The sequence below is a fragment of the Cololabis saira genome, chromosome 5 (assembly GCF_033807715.1).
Source record: "Cololabis saira isolate AMF1-May2022 chromosome 5, fColSai1.1, whole genome shotgun sequence".
Classification (NCBI taxonomy): domain Eukaryota; kingdom Metazoa; phylum Chordata; class Actinopteri; order Beloniformes; family Belonidae; genus Cololabis; species Cololabis saira.
Genome location: NC_084591.1, coordinates 37,770,571 through 37,785,770, shown reverse-complemented (window position 1 = coordinate 37,785,770; position 15,200 = coordinate 37,770,571). Strand labels below are relative to the sequence as shown.

Sequence of the window (15,200 nt, the reverse complement as noted above, 5' to 3'; positions counted from 1 at the left end):
GCAATGACTCTGTGTTACACAGTCACCTGTCTGATAATGATACAACAATGGTTGTGGTATGCTGTCTGAAGTGATGCTACAACTCTAATTAAAATGGCAGTTACTTCCCAGGAATACACAGGATTAGACCAAATTTTGTAACTTTATTTGAAAAAGAAAAAACACTGAGTAAAAACTTTTTTTTTTAAAGTTGAAATAGAAATTGTTTGCTAAGAATGATGAAGCATACAATGCATTGTTTAATATAAGTTTAAAGTTGAATTTCAAAATTTTAACTGTTCAGTTTATTACAGTATAAGGTGGACGGCAACATTTTTAAATATTTTGTTTGGTATATGCAGTAAAATACAACTTTTTTTTTTTTTTTTTTACTGTAAACGACCTGGGCAGTTTCAATTCACCAGTGAATTGCAATTTTAAGGCATAATCTTTAGATAAAGGTTGATTACTGCACTTACCCACACTGTATACTGTGGCGGAGCTGAGTGGCAGTCCTGGGCCAGAACATAAGAGCAGGTTCCAGGGAAGTAGAAGTAGATTCCATCAAATGTTTCATAGTGGTGCTGACCCCAAGATCTGCAGATCCCATCTCTATCCTGGCCCTGGTTAGGTACTTTAAGGAAAATGGACGGTTCACAGACACACAATTCATGCAAACTGAAGTGGCTCAGTTTCATGTGATGGAACAAATGCAATTAATCAGAAGCTGATATTTTACCGAACTGAGAGGGTGATGGTGCATCTGTTATCATCTTTATATCTTCTATTTCATTGAAACTATTATCAGAAAATGAATGCCTGAATGTTCTAAAAACCCTTTGTTACATGGAATCCCCCTAACTGGTATTGCCAAGATGGTGCATAAGGCCCTTGCAAAAAAATCTGAGGGCTTGGCCGATTATAGTAAATTGCATCTTGTAATCCTATTAGTGAGCGACTATTCAGAGGCACATGGATGTTTCAATTTGCACAGCCGTCTGATCTTATTGAATATTGTTGATCATATCTGTGGCATCACCTCTATTGTCCTGTTTTCTCAATTTTATCCCTAATCAACTTTCTTGCATCAACACTAATTTAGTTCACCGAAATGAAAAATGTCTTTACAATAACTTTGACCTCAGATCTCCTGATATTAAACATAAGAGGATTCTTGAGAATACAGAAACCAGAAACTCCATCACTCAGCCATTGCACTATTACCTAAGTTCAAGTGATTTAATCTTTGCCTTCCATAGGAACAAAAAACGTGTGTGTGTGTGTGTGTGTGTGTGTGTGTGTGTGTGTGTGTGTGTGTGTGTGTGTGTGTGTGTGTGCGCATGTGTAGACTTGAGATGTAGCATTGTGATTTGAACCAAAAGGGACTAATAAAAATGTGAAAATTAATGCTGGAGTGTGTTCAAGTAATTAAACTTTGCTGAAAGATTGAAGAGTCTCATACCGACCCCCGTTCATGTAAAGGTAATTATGTGACTGGATTTTTTAATTTAAAAAAAAAAAAGAAAAAAAGGTTTACTTTATTAAACTTACCAAGCAGCTGCATGGTTTGTTGCTTGCAAAGTTGAGACAAAATTGAGTGGATAGAAACAGAAAAAAAAAATACAAAGACGTGTGAGAGTGTATTACTCACTGATCTGGCAGCGGTCTCCCAATGCCTGGAACTGAGCACAATCACACACACCACCCTCCTGACACCAACCACCATTAAGACAGCCGCAGTCCTCTGAGACAGACATAGGCAAACTTGAGTTCATTCATCCTAGCCCGCCTATGTTTTAAATTTCCTGTGAAAGCATCTGGGATCACTTCATTTTTACCTGAAGAGGCATCTCTAGCTGTGTAGTTGTGCAAAATGCTGCGTGACAGAGTACCTTCTGACAGCAATGGTCTGTACGTCTTGGAAAAAACAGTCAACAGTATACACTTAGAGCAGTTCCTTCAACACTTCTTATACTTTAAATGCATCATTAACACAGTGCTATCCTAGATGTGTCTCCACTGATCTAAGTTAAAAGATTTCTTCAGACTGAGTGGGAGAGGTGTATATCTTAGTAAATGTGTCTCATTCTTTACAAAGACAGCTTTGTGTCGGATAGGGTGTTGTGCACATGTGGGTGCCCTGACCTCCTCTGGTTCTCTTAGGTGTAGTGTACAAACCTCCTCCCCAAAGAGATCCCGTTTCCTCCTAAGTGCATTAGCCCTCCTGCACACACACAAACATGCACATTAGTGGGAAGAAACAGTCATCGGGGAGAGTCAAGTGCACTTTACACCACTTGAATTGAGATGCCAAACTTTTTAATTGAAGTCTCACACACAAAAGTGCAAGTACACACAAATTGGTTATTGAGGCAAAAACTGAAAGTGTGCATTTTTCATAGTCATCAATTTGTGACAGTATGATTTGTGCAAAATAACAGCAGTTATTTTGAACTTGTCCATCAAGAAAAATGTTTTCTGCAATTACCTCTGTGATCTTCCCTCTGCCACTGAAAGTTGGCTCTGTGCTCCTAAATAAAAAGGTCATAGGCCTACAATCAGTTTTCTCTTAAAAAATATATTGGATGCTTATAGCATAAAATGTAAAAAGTATGAAAACTGGTATATGACAAGGCAGGCAAGGAGAGCATCTCTAAATAACACACAACATAATTTCTTACATTTATTTAAGTTAAACAGAAATAAGTAAAATTCTAAACAACTTGTGAACCCACAAGGACATTGTGACATAATCATGTAAAGAAACTACCACAACTGTGGTGGAAATATAGCCTACATTTGAAAGTAAAATGAATTCCTGCCTTCGTCACCGACTTTATTACAAGAATATTACGTGATTTTGGGTAGTTTAAGGCGGCTCTGCTCACCCTCAAGTAACAGCAAGTGGGAGAGTGAAAACGACATGAGAAGGAATCGTTTCACTGTCGACTTGACGTTCATCTCAGAGTCCGAAAGAAAGTCTCACTGAAGCGTTAACGGAGCATGTCAGCCGTCTAGGTCCTAGTCCTGGGAAGAGGGGAGTCGGGGTGTGTGGCCGGCAGCGCCGGGAGGATGCTTGCTCCACCTTTATAGACGACCAGGTGGGAACAGCTCCCCCCGACTAGATGACGAGGACTCGGTCTGCTGCACCTGTACGTGTACCAGGTAAACCTCGCACTTAAGCCTGAATTATGGTTCTGCGTTAAATCGACGCAGAGCCTAGGCCGTAGGGTACGCCGTAGGCTCTGCGTTGGTGTAACGCGGAACCATAAATCAGCCTTTAGTCAAACCAATACCATCCCCAGCCAACGCAGAGAGTAAGTGAAGTAAAACAAAAAAAGTTAACCAGTTTAATATTTGCTGAACGAAAATGTGATTCCTTGCCAAAAAATAAATTGTGGAATAATTATTTGTGAAGTTGAAGTTAACACTCAATTTATGAATTGAGTATAAGTTACGTTTAGAAGATTTTTGTGACCAATCAGTTCTGCGTTCAGTTATCATCAACTATAGTTTCCCTGGTTACTTTGCGCATCCTTCTGTTGTCTTTAGATGTAAGGCAGTAATCATTAAACAACATAAATGGTCTTAATTGCACTAGTGAATTAGCCTTCATCTAATCAGATTGCCAGTTTAGCTGTAACTAAATTACACAACTTTGAAATATGTTTATTAACTTTTCCATCCTTTGTATCTCATACAATGTACAGTATATCAGATTAAATTCGACCTTTCGGGCTGCCAAATTGAGAAAAATCCATTAAAAGTTACTACGCTAACATTTGTTTTGGTTTTAAACCTGTTAGTGTTATGGAGCTTTCTCTTCACACAAAAACAAAGTTAGATCCCAACTGTTATAGGGATTCATCTGCAATCATTGAACATGAAAGAAAGTGTTTGTTTTTTTTTTGTATGGTTTTTGTTACAAATCCCCCAACAAAAAAAAAAGATCAGTTAATTTGGATCTAGAAAGTCACTTTAGCTTGTAGGGACAAGTCAGCTATGTTTGTCAGTATATAAGGGAAAACATGGTTGGTGACTGTTGAATACCTAAATACAATATATTTTGGCTTATTGCAGACACAATAGAAACTTTAACATAAACTGGATGTGGAAAAAGGAAAGAAAAGGAATCTACTTGCTCAAAGAGTGGGTAAGACATTGTTATATTGTTTGTCCTAAAGTATCTGTCAGGACAAAATATAATATGGAGACACTACTTAATGTTGTTCCCATTTAAAGTGGTCTGTTGTAGCAAGCGAGAAGGCAAGATCCAAACGCGAACACAGTACAATTTTAAGCGTGAACAGATTGATTCCAGGTGGATGCAGGTGGATGGAGAAGGGGGTGAAGACAGGCGGGGAATCAGCCGGGAGGTCAGATCAGTCAGATCAGTCAGATCAGCAGGCAGGATTTTGGCGGAACGAACAACAACGTTAGCGTGAGCTCATCGTACAAAAAGGTCTTTCTATTTCCAAGTGACAACAGGATGGCTAGATGAGGTTACCACTGGGTGAACAACAATCTGGCAAAGACCAGCTACCCAACCCAGAATAAATACTCTATGCTAAAATGAATAACACGTGTAACGCCTGGCTGTTGCAACAGTTGAGGCAGGACCATATGAAATTTTATCAAAGACACAGAGGACAATGTGTGTGGGGGGAAGCAGTCTGTCTCCCAGTAAATTGTAAGAAGTGCTTTACTTGCTTCTTTCTTTTTGCACAAGATATTTTAGCATTTCATTTACACTGAGTAAAAAGTGTAAACAGTGAAGTTAGTAATAGGTCATATGCATTTAGTTAGTTTTAAGGTGTTTAGTCGTTTTTACTGTACCTGTGGCGAAACACCTCTGCTGTTTCCTGATGCTTGTTTCAAGATTCTTCATTGAGAAAATGTTCTTGTTGAGATTCTGATCTGTTTGTAGTTGAGTTTGGCTGTGATGCCGTAGAGAAACAAGTCTATGAATTTTGATGACATTATCTTGGATTTTCTCTTGTTACAGGCTTTACAGTTCAACACCATAATGACAGAAGTTCTGGCGTTTCAATAAGTATTATTTTGTGGTGCGATCTTGTAGTACAATAAAATTGAATATGCATGTACATATGCAGTATTAGAAACACTTTCTAAACTTTTTTTAAAACAAATGTTGAAAGTGGAGACATAACCGCAATCACATGAGGATGTTTTGATATTCAAGTGCTTTGACTTGTCTCCCTCTGCAGGTAAATTGTGTAAATATCTGGCATGACCTGCATATTGGATAAAACAGATGACTGGGATAAGTAAAACATAAAAAAATAGAAAAAGAATCTCATTTGGCTTTATTGTACAGTACATAGTGATATATCTTTGTTTAAGATAAAACCTTAGACAGAAGCAGCAGGAAGGAGAAGGCTTATGGTTGTTAATAGTACCTAAAGTCTAAAGCAGCGTATCACAGGGTAGATATACTCAGTTAAGTAGCTTAACATTTTTATAAGCAGAACAGAAGAAGAAAAAAGAAGATGAATGGGAAGTGAGGTAAATCTAGGGTTGCACTGCCTGAGTCACAGTCTCACTTCTTGTTGGAAATTTGCACGTTGACGTCGTCCTCTAGTTGGAGGCTGTGCCACTGGGCTATAGGCCGCCGGGGGTTGGCCAGCATGTCTGCCCAGTGGCGTTGCTCAGTCCCACTGCCATTTACACCCAGCAGCACCTTCCCTATGGCATCATTCTTCCCAATCTTATCATAGTCCAGCACAGTCACTGCTATCTGCACCTTCTGTAAATGAAAATAAACACATGAAAGAAATCTCTGATTGTGCTGCTGCATGTATGTCTGTGCATATAGAGTTTGGTGTACCTCTATCTGTTCACATGGCACTTCAAAGCTGAATGACTCGTTGTAATAAGGATTCAAAGTGTTTTTCTTTATTGAAGTTTTCTTTTTCTTGAGTCGCTTTCCATTTTGCATTAAGTGGATTTTCACATAGGGATCTGGAAAGGAAAACAGGGAAGTTTTATCTCAAAGCATACATAATATCACAGCCATGGCACCAATACAATACTTCTGTAAGTAAAAATATTTGCAAATTAAATTATAAAGTAGGAAAGAGACTTTTTTTCTTTTGTCATAGACTTACCTGATAATCCCCCCACATCCATTTTCTTCAGGTTTTTGGCCTCTAAAATCACCACTGTCAGCTTTCCTGCAGTAGGCACATACCTCAGGGACAAACATATGTCTCCAAGCTTCTCACTCTAATGGACAGAAAAGGAGTATCTTGTCAGAAAACTGTCTTATTGTTTGGCTACAGCAAGTTGTTGGCAGTACAAATATTCCCAAGAGGCTGCTGTCTTTCTAGATTTAATATTCAAGTAGAACTATCATAAGAGCTTTGTTTGCTAATTTAATATTATTTCTTGAACTCATTTCCCTCTTTCTTCTGGTGTTCCCACCTCCTCTTTCTCTGGCTTCTGCAGATCCCTCCACTCCTGCAGAGACTGGCTGAAGTCCACACCGCTCATGGGTATCTTCACAACTCCAATGGCATCGTGTTTTGAGAAGCGGTCAAAGTCGTACACAGTCAGCACCAGTGTCTTCCCTCCCAGTTCAGTGTACGGTACCTGCGGTGCAAAGCCACAGTCAGACACAATTACTTCAAACAGGTCACTAGTAGGGCTGTTCGATTTTGCCCAAAAATAAAATCTCGATTTTTTTCTCTCAAAATCCGATTTTCGATTACGGTTACGATTATTTTGTGAATTGACAAAAGGCAAAGAAATGATTTCAAATATGCTGTTTTTTTATTGAACATTTGCCCCATTGGGCTTTAAGTGCAAACTTTGCTCTTACTAAACCAAAAATGAATGAATAAAGTGCAAAACTCTGTAAAATAAGTTGAAAAAAAGTAAAAAAAAAATATAATAAAATATAAAGTTTTATCTCTGAAAAAAAAAATCAGCAAATCAGCACTTGAAAACATACAGTAAGTTATATTTCCAATTAAATAAAACAAGACATTTTCTAATTAAACTAAACTGGGTCTTTGCATGCTAAATAATAATGCAACCCATGAAGGAGGTAGAGGTGTGTAATGTCAGTCATTACATTTGCTATTCACATTTGCAAGTTTTATGCAAAGGAACACGAGCCGGTCTACCAAATCTGGCTTGAGGGATGCCCGGTGGCTTTTACAACGCCCCCTCCTACACTAAAGAGCCTCTCCGATGGGGCACTTGTCGCAGGTATTGAGAGGTATTTCCATCAATCATTAATATGGTATCAATCATTAATATGTGTGCAGACAAGGTAAAAAATAAATAAATAAAATTAAATTAAATTAAAAAAAAAAAAAGTGAAAAATCGATTTTACGATATTCGCGTTTTAACATCGTTCTAATTACATAATCGCGATTACGATTTAAAAACGATTAATCGAACAGCCCTAGTCACTAGTAAACATGTCATTTGTGTTCAATTTACCTTAAATGTAAAAGTCTCATTGAAATTGGGTTCCAGAGTCTTCCTATGAACTTTGGTTTCAAACTTTTTCTTTTTGTCTGGGAGCAGGTAGAGTTTAACATAAGGGTCAGAGCTACCTCCCACATCCATCGCAGGAAGTTCTGCGGCCTGCAAGATGCCCACCACCAGCTAGAGAGTCATTGCAGAGGGAAGCAATGCAGAGAAATGAATTTATGACAAATTGACACAGGGAAGAAAAATATTCAAATTTGACATTTAAGAATTGGCAGATGGTGGGAAAAACATGCTGACCAGCAGGAACCCACCGTATTTTCTGTGAAATTATAGTCTAATGTGAAATGTAGTCTGCCAAGCCTCTCGCTCTCCTTGGGCTCTTTTTCTGACAGCTCTGTTTCTTTGTTGATTTCATCTTTCAGGGGCTGGACATAGACATACATTCAATGCAGTTAAATATGTTTGCGGTATGTCCCCACAAGCTTTTAATCAATAGAATGGTATAACAGGTTAATATTTGAATATTAAAAATAAAGAATTTCACCTCATCTCAACTTTTACGTCAATGATGAGTATCTGCTAATCATAACATTCACAGACAATCTCACTAGTCCTCATAGTCCATCGCAAGGACGATCCATCTGCAGGAGGTGAGAGTGCATGTGAATGTGTGTGTGGTGTGTGTGTAGATTACCTCATTGTGACCTCCATCCATTTCAGTGTCAAAGCCTCCTTTGCTCTTGTCGTTTCCCTTTTTCTTTTCCTTGTCCTTGTCCTTGTCCTTCTTTTTTATGCACTTCTTCCACACACATAGAGCGCATGACAGCAGCAGGCACAAACTCACAATGCAAAGCGCAGCAATAACCCACGATGGCTCTGGAAAAAAAACACAACACACACTCACTTTGAATTTCTTGACGGAATACACATTCTGAGTAAAATGTCAGGTCACTTGGGAGGTTCAGTTCTGTTCATCACGATTGGTGTGTAATCTGTGGTAACCCTAACCCTTTAGGCTATACTTTGCTGTGGTGTTAAGCTCTCAGTGTTAGAGGTACAAGCTTAGAGTATTTAATTTAACTGCTTCTTTTAAGATCTCACTGAAGAAATATAATAGCCCGAAAGTCTGAGGAACTTAAATCCATGGTGAAGTTATACATATACAAATATATATACAAATTATATATATATATATATATATATATATATATATATATATATATATATATATATATATATATATATATATATATATATATATATATATATATATATATATATACAACTCAAATTGGACTGAAAAATATTTTTTCCACATAAAGTTTGTTGATTTTTTGGATGGAGAAAACTAAGTTATTTTTAGCTGTGATCTAGAGGCAAGTTTGCTCCCTACATGGAAGAGCAAAATTTGATACTATACTGATGGCAAGAACAGCTTTGCTTTTTCTTTTTGAAAAAGAAAAAATGCTTAGATTTCTGCTAGATAAGGTAACACAGACGCATTGTCTTTGCTGTAACCGAATGATTATACTGCTGCTCTTAGTCGCCTCCCAAAGGCCCATCCTGAGTCAGAAAAACACAACAAAAACAACCTAAATGTGGTATATTTGTCTTCAGGAGCCAATGTGTTTATGGTTAATTTAGATGCAGTGTCATGAGTATTTTTTTCATTATCATTCATAAAAATGGTAAAAAGAAGAAACAGCAGAATACAGTTAATTACCATATAGGCTAGTGACAAACTGTCAAAAAGGGCTTTAGTTTTCGAGATACCCCTACCGGGGGTAGAACAAAACCTAACAATGTTTTTCCTGATCTCTAAGGTGTCCCATATATGAAATGGATTCTTAGGTTAAAATATTTTACTGCAAACATTGTTAAATTGATACATATTGTTATGCACCCCAAACCTAAAAAAGAATCAAAATACAGTCTGGCCGTATGGGAGTTAAGATATATAAACTCATGTAGATTAATAACAGAAGCTCTGACAGCTTTGAAACTTGACATAATTGTGGTCAGGAAGTTGCTTTACCTATTAGAAAAACCTGGATGTGAATATCTTGATGTGTGTTACATATAAAGACCTTTGAACACTTTTCCAAAATAAGCGGACATGCAAAAAAAGAATATCTATGCAGAATGTCCTCATTTACTTTTTAGTTGCCTGGCCAGGAATTGTCATAGAAACACATATCATGGCTTGTTGGAAAGATGGGGTTGTGCTGAATCCAGTGATACCAAATATGTAAAGATACAATGCATAGGCAATGTGGTACATCAATAAATGTATGAGGTGTCCCAAATTAAAGAAAGTGAAAGATTGAAATAATCAAGCCTCCACAGCTGAACAATTCAATATTGCTGCAAACTAAGCAGGTAACTTGCAGATATATATATGATGCATTAAATTAATTATACACTCATATGACACCTTTTTATCCATACTTGAGATAACACTTTAATACATGTACTGTCATATATGATGGCTTGTTGGAATATGTGGTTATGCTGAATCCAGCAATACCAAATATGTAAATAGCATGCATAATCATCAATCACTAAATATAAAACTGTCCCAAATAAAAGGAATATGTTGCATTAACTAGCAATGCAACATATTCTGTACTGTACTGTACTACACTGTACTGTACTGTGTGACATCACCGGGGGATGAGTCTAGCTAAGGCTTACGGCTCAGCAATAACACACACAGGAGACAAGGTGACAGGATTGTAGTTTGGCCTTGATGATCATTTTAATAAAACTAACTAAACTTCACACAGTACAAATAAAATTACCGTCTCAAATTAAACAAATGTTCATCAAACAAAACACTCTCAGGAGGAATGAGCCCTCTCCTGACACTGAACTCCCCAGCTCTTTGGCTGGTGTTTTTCATTGGCTGCTATTGGTAGCCATCACTGTCACTCATCCACATTATCATCAGTGACAAAGTGGGTCATATTTGGGCAGTCTTGGAAAGAGCAAGAGCAAAACTCAGTGCAAGTCAAGCCCACTGAAAGACACTGGCATTTGCTGGTATTATTGCAGTTTCCATCTTTACACTACAGGTGGGTGATGTCTCAAACCTCTTTAGGTGCTGGTGCATTCTGGCACATGACGTGTTCAATGGACCCATCTTGTCTGAGCCTCCATTCTCTACCAACTGGGTTCCAGAGATGAGGCTTGGCCAGGTGGTTGTTACGCCACACTGCTGTTTGATATAAGGCTCTTAATACATTTTGCTGGAAGGCATCTTCTGTTGTGGGTAGATTTGCTGCTGAAGAATCTGAGGTAGATGCCAGTATGTACCTCAGCTCATCTAGGTTGGTGCAAGGACGGCCATTCTCCTTTTTCTTTTGGCCATACAGTAGGAGGGCATACTTTCTTGCCAAAGGCAAAGCTTCCTCTAGGCTTCCAGACAGTCCAAACTTGGCCATTTCCTTTAATTCAGTCAGATGGGTCTTCAGTCTTGTGAAGGCAGTGGTCTTCCCAATTCTGTACAAGCTGCATGTGGTATCACACAACCTCCTGGTCAATGTAAAGATCTGTCAAGCAGTCAACACCTGATTTGCCAACCCTCTTGACCTCCTCACCATTTTCAAAGCCACCTACCAATATGACTGTGTTCTCTGAAAAGATTATCTGTTGCCCAGTACGAGTGATGTAATTGCTGACAAAGCTACATAGAGCAACCTTGTTCCCACTGATCCTCAGGTATGTGAAACACTAAGGGCCTGATTTACTAAGATCCTAAATAAAGAGTACTAAATTGCGTGTGCACTGAAAAAGTTTGCACGTGCTGTTGTTGTGTGTTTTGCGGGTGATCAACTAAGAATGCTTGCGCAATTGATAACAGGTGCAAACCGCAGTATTTAAATGAGGTGTTGCGTGTCTTACGGTTTGCGCCATGGAGAGTTTGGATGGAAAGCAGGATATTCGCAAGCGCAAAATGAAATTTGACGAGTTGGAGTTAGAGATTGTTGTGCCGTATTCAGCACCCCTGCCGTGAAAAGCACCCCCTCGTCGACATATATTACCCACAGATCTCTTATTCACGAGTAAATGTCAAAAAGGACTAAATGCTCATGTTTAATTTACTACAAATGACAACGTACACACAATGACAAAAATGATATTCTCATTCTGTGTCACGTTCTGTTTAGCATCCAGTTTTGTGTTAATGATTCATGTTTAAAAGCGCTCATGGATTCCACAATAGTCATACTTTCCCACAATCAGTCACAGATAACAAAAATCGGGTAAATGGTTATTGATGTCATTAATTAATAGCCTGCTTACTGTGTTGTCTTCCATAATATTTGTAAATATATATAATATAAACTCCTAAGTATGTGTTTGTGTGAGTGTGTATGAGGGGGTGCTTTTCACGGCAGGGGTGCTGAATACGGCACAACACCACAATAACAGCAGCCATCGGTGCGTAATGCTGGGCAGATTAGCACCTTCCTTTTGAACGTATTAAATACAGACGCAATCACAATCCCCGCAATTACTTTCGGGCTTGGTAAATCTCATTGCGTGTGGAAAATGAACCTATTTGCATTTTCCCCTCCCAGTATTTAGCGATTTCTGGCGGGTACGCCCCATATTGATTATTCATCAGGGCAAAGGTACTAAATGAACAGCCTGTGCTATTTTGCTCATTTGAGAGGCGCAGTCCTCTTTGCACGCTGTTAGTAGATCAGCTTGCACATTGGTTTGCGGGTGATGTCAAGTTTGCACACGTTTTTACGCATGCAAACCTTTAGTAAATCAGGCCCTAAAAAAACACAGCTGATTCCTTCCTTTCCCATTGACATTGTGATCTTATTCCAGATACACTCACCCAGGTCATTGAATTTCTGAAAGCCTGAATCATGGAGACTCTGCAGAAGAGCCATACCATCGATCAGTCTCCATGGACACCTCTCTTTGGAGACAGCGAGTAGCCCTCGAAAGAGCACATCTGAATCCATGTGAATCTGTCTAGATACACTAACTCCTGCTGATGTTTTCATATCCTTGAAGGTTGCAAACTGGTGCCTTTTCTCTGGATACATGAAGACAATGATGTAGATAGCTATAGCTGGATCCACCAAGTAGCCTAACTAGCTAGCTAGCTCACTACAGACTACAACACTTTAATCAAAGATCACACTCAGGGAAGTTAAGTAAGTACAGGCTTTACTGCCCTCTGCTAGTTTAGAGAAAAGACATAATTATTTTCCATTATGCAGTAATGACTTGACCAAAAATAAATTCAAGTGGATTTAAATATTTTAATAAAGGTGTTCTATTTCAATTTAACCTAAGTCTACTGGATATTTGTTTCCATAATGAAATATACAATTTTTTTATGTATCATAAATAAAGAGTAGTGCTTACCTCAGGTGACTTATGTTGCAGTAACATTGAATTGGTCCGCATTCTCACCATTGATTATGGGCTTGGGACTGGACACTGAATATGTCAATGTTTCGGTATTCTTTCATTTTGGACACTTCATACATTGATTGATGTACCACACTGCCTATGCATGGTATCTTTACATATTTGGTATCACTGGATTCAGCACAACCCCATATTTCCAACAAGCCATGATATGTGTTTCTATGACAATTCCTGGCCAGGCAACTATAATGTAAATGAGAACATTCTGCATAGATATTCTTTTTTTTGCATTAGCTAGACTCATCCCCCGGTGATGTCACACAGTACAGTACAGTATAGTACAGTACAGTATATGTTGCATTGCTATTTAATGCAACATATTCCTTTATTTGGGACAGTTTTATATTTAGTGATTGATGATTATGCATGCTATTTAGATATTTGGTATTGCTGGATTCAGCATAACCACATATTTCAACAAGCCATCATATATGACAGTACATGTATCCATAATTAAAGTGTTATCTCAAGTATGGATAAAAGGTGTCATATGAGTGTATAATTAATTTAATGCATCATATATATATCTGCAAGTTACCTGCTTAGTTTGCAGCAATATTGAATTGTTCAGCTGTGGAGGCTTGATTATTTCAATCTTTCACTTTCTTTAATTTGGGACACCTCATACATTTATTGATGTACCACATTGCCTATGCATTGTATCTTTACATATTTGGTATCACTGGATTCAGCACAACCCCATCTTTCCAACAAGCCATGATATGTGTTTCTATGACAATTCCTGGCCATGCAACTAAAAAGTAAATGAGGACATTCTGCATAGATATTCTTTTTTTGCATGTCCGCTTATTTTGGAAAAGTGTTCAAAGGTCTTTATATGTAACACACATCAAGATATTCACATCCAGGTTTTTCTAATAGGTAAAGCAACTTCCTGACCACAATTATGTCAAGTTTCAAAGCTGTCAGAGCTTCTGTTATTAATCTACATGAGTTTATATATCTTAACTCCCATACGGCCAGACTGTATTTTGGTTCTTTTTTAGGTTTGGGGTGTAAAACAATATGTATCAATTTAACAATGTTTGCAGTAAAATATTTTAACCTAAGAATCCATTTCATATATGGGACACCTTAGAGATCAGGAAAAACATTGTTAGGTTTTGTTCTACCCCCGGTAGGGGTATGTCAAATTTTTTGGGGCATTGTCACTAGCCTAATATTCTTGTGTAGTATCAAGAAAACAGCAACGTCCAACTTCCTGATCCCAAATGTGGGATTGATTTCTTTTTCACTACAAAAACAGCCCTTCTAGAAATGAGTCAAATATTCCTAAATTGAGTCAAATTGTCTTAAATTAAGCGAAGATAATGTGGCCAATGGGATACGAAAATTTTTCCTGACTAGAATTCTTCTAGTCAGCAAAGTAGTCACGCCACTAGACAAAAAGTAAGACAAATTTACTTGAAACAAGGCTTTTTTTTCTGTCTCTTCATATTGATCAACGTGAACATTAAATAATGTGTCTTACCGTGGATGCTGTGTAGTTCATTCATAAACTTGCTGGCACTTTGGTTCCGAGGTTGTGTTTGGCCCGGAGGTGTTGTTGCATTTGGCACATTAGAAGCAGTGGATGAGGTGCTTGGTGCGGCGCGACGGCTCATTATTGGAAAAGCAAAAGTTTAACTGGCAGAAAAACAGACAGAAAATGATTGTTCAGTGTAAAAAAATGCCACATTACGCTTCAAAAACCAAAAAAATAACAGCAGCTGTAAATGCCCTCCAAATGCATAGGAATGTAATTTGAAGAGCAATCCATACACACCACCAAGGGATACACACTAAAACCCTCTCTTCCATTTGGCTATTGATCACATATATGAAGCAATAACATGCCTATAGACAGAGTACAAATGTCAGTGTCAAATAACATCTCCTGTTTCTGCTGGCCTGGCAATAACACTCGACCACAGGATATGGAAGCTGGTGTTCCTGCCAAAGCTGCTGACATGGAGTTGTGGGGCACAGTGGGGGTTGAGGTGCCATGCGTGGACCTCTGCTGTTCCACATTCAGCTGCCAGAGGTGAACATCATGTGCCAAGGTCATGCAAAGAAACCATATGTCCCATTGCCAAAATTTGACTCAGAGGCACCAAAAACTGTATTTTTGTTATTCTGCAGATATATTTCATGTTGAATAACTGAGACTGAATCAGCAGATGGGACCACACACCCAAGCAGACATGATCTGAGTTTATGGTTGCAATTTCAAGGTTATAAACAAGTTTTGAGAGAGAAAAAAGCTCAGGCAGAAAACACCACGGACAGCCGAGGCACC

At 38.2% G+C, this 15,200-nt stretch overlaps 2 protein-coding genes across 2 annotated transcripts in view; both read right to left on the bottom strand.

Annotated features, from left to right (window-relative positions):
* Positions 1-2,940, bottom strand: part of otogl (otogelin-like) — a 32,506-nt gene extending 29,566 nt beyond the window's left edge. Inside the window, exons 1-6 of the mRNA XM_061722785.1 lie at positions 2,868-2,940; positions 2,468-2,510; positions 2,158-2,203; positions 1,818-1,896; positions 1,631-1,723; positions 459-613 (exon numbers count right to left, since the gene is read on the bottom strand). Of these exons, the coding sequence (XP_061578769.1) occupies positions 459-613; positions 1,631-1,723; positions 1,818-1,896; positions 2,158-2,203; positions 2,468-2,510; positions 2,868-2,940 (489 nt within the window). The remainder of the gene's footprint in view (positions 1-458; positions 614-1,630; positions 1,724-1,817; positions 1,897-2,157; positions 2,204-2,467; positions 2,511-2,867) is intronic.
* A 2,599-nt stretch (positions 2,941-5,539) lies between these two features.
* Positions 5,540-14,639, bottom strand: syt1b (synaptotagmin Ib). The gene is made up of 8 exons (XM_061722654.1): positions 14,394-14,639; positions 8,139-8,320; positions 7,756-7,869; positions 7,451-7,618; positions 6,424-6,591; positions 6,108-6,225; positions 5,828-5,961; positions 5,540-5,746 (listed from the first exon to the last, which is right to left on the bottom strand). Exons 1-8 carry the CDS (start codon positions 14,524-14,526, stop codon positions 5,540-5,542), a joined length of 1,224 nt encoding a protein of 407 aa, XP_061578638.1. The 5' UTR covers positions 14,527-14,639.
* Positions 14,640-15,200: the final 561 nt, after the last annotated feature.

Excerpts from the sequence above, each read along its gene's own strand:
- syt1b (XM_061722654.1), bottom strand. The coding sequence starts at position 14,526 with ATGAGCCGTCGCGCCGCACCAAGCACCTCATCCACTGCTTCTAATGTG. Across the intron at positions 7,619-7,755 it reads ATAATTTCACAGAAAATACG|CTGGTGGTGGGCATCTTGCA; the intron begins GTGGGTTCCTGC and ends ATGACTCTCTAG. Across the intron at positions 6,592-7,450 it reads ATGAGACTTTTACATTTAAG|GTACCGTACACTGAACTGGG; the intron begins GTAAATTGAACA and ends TTTGCACCGCAG.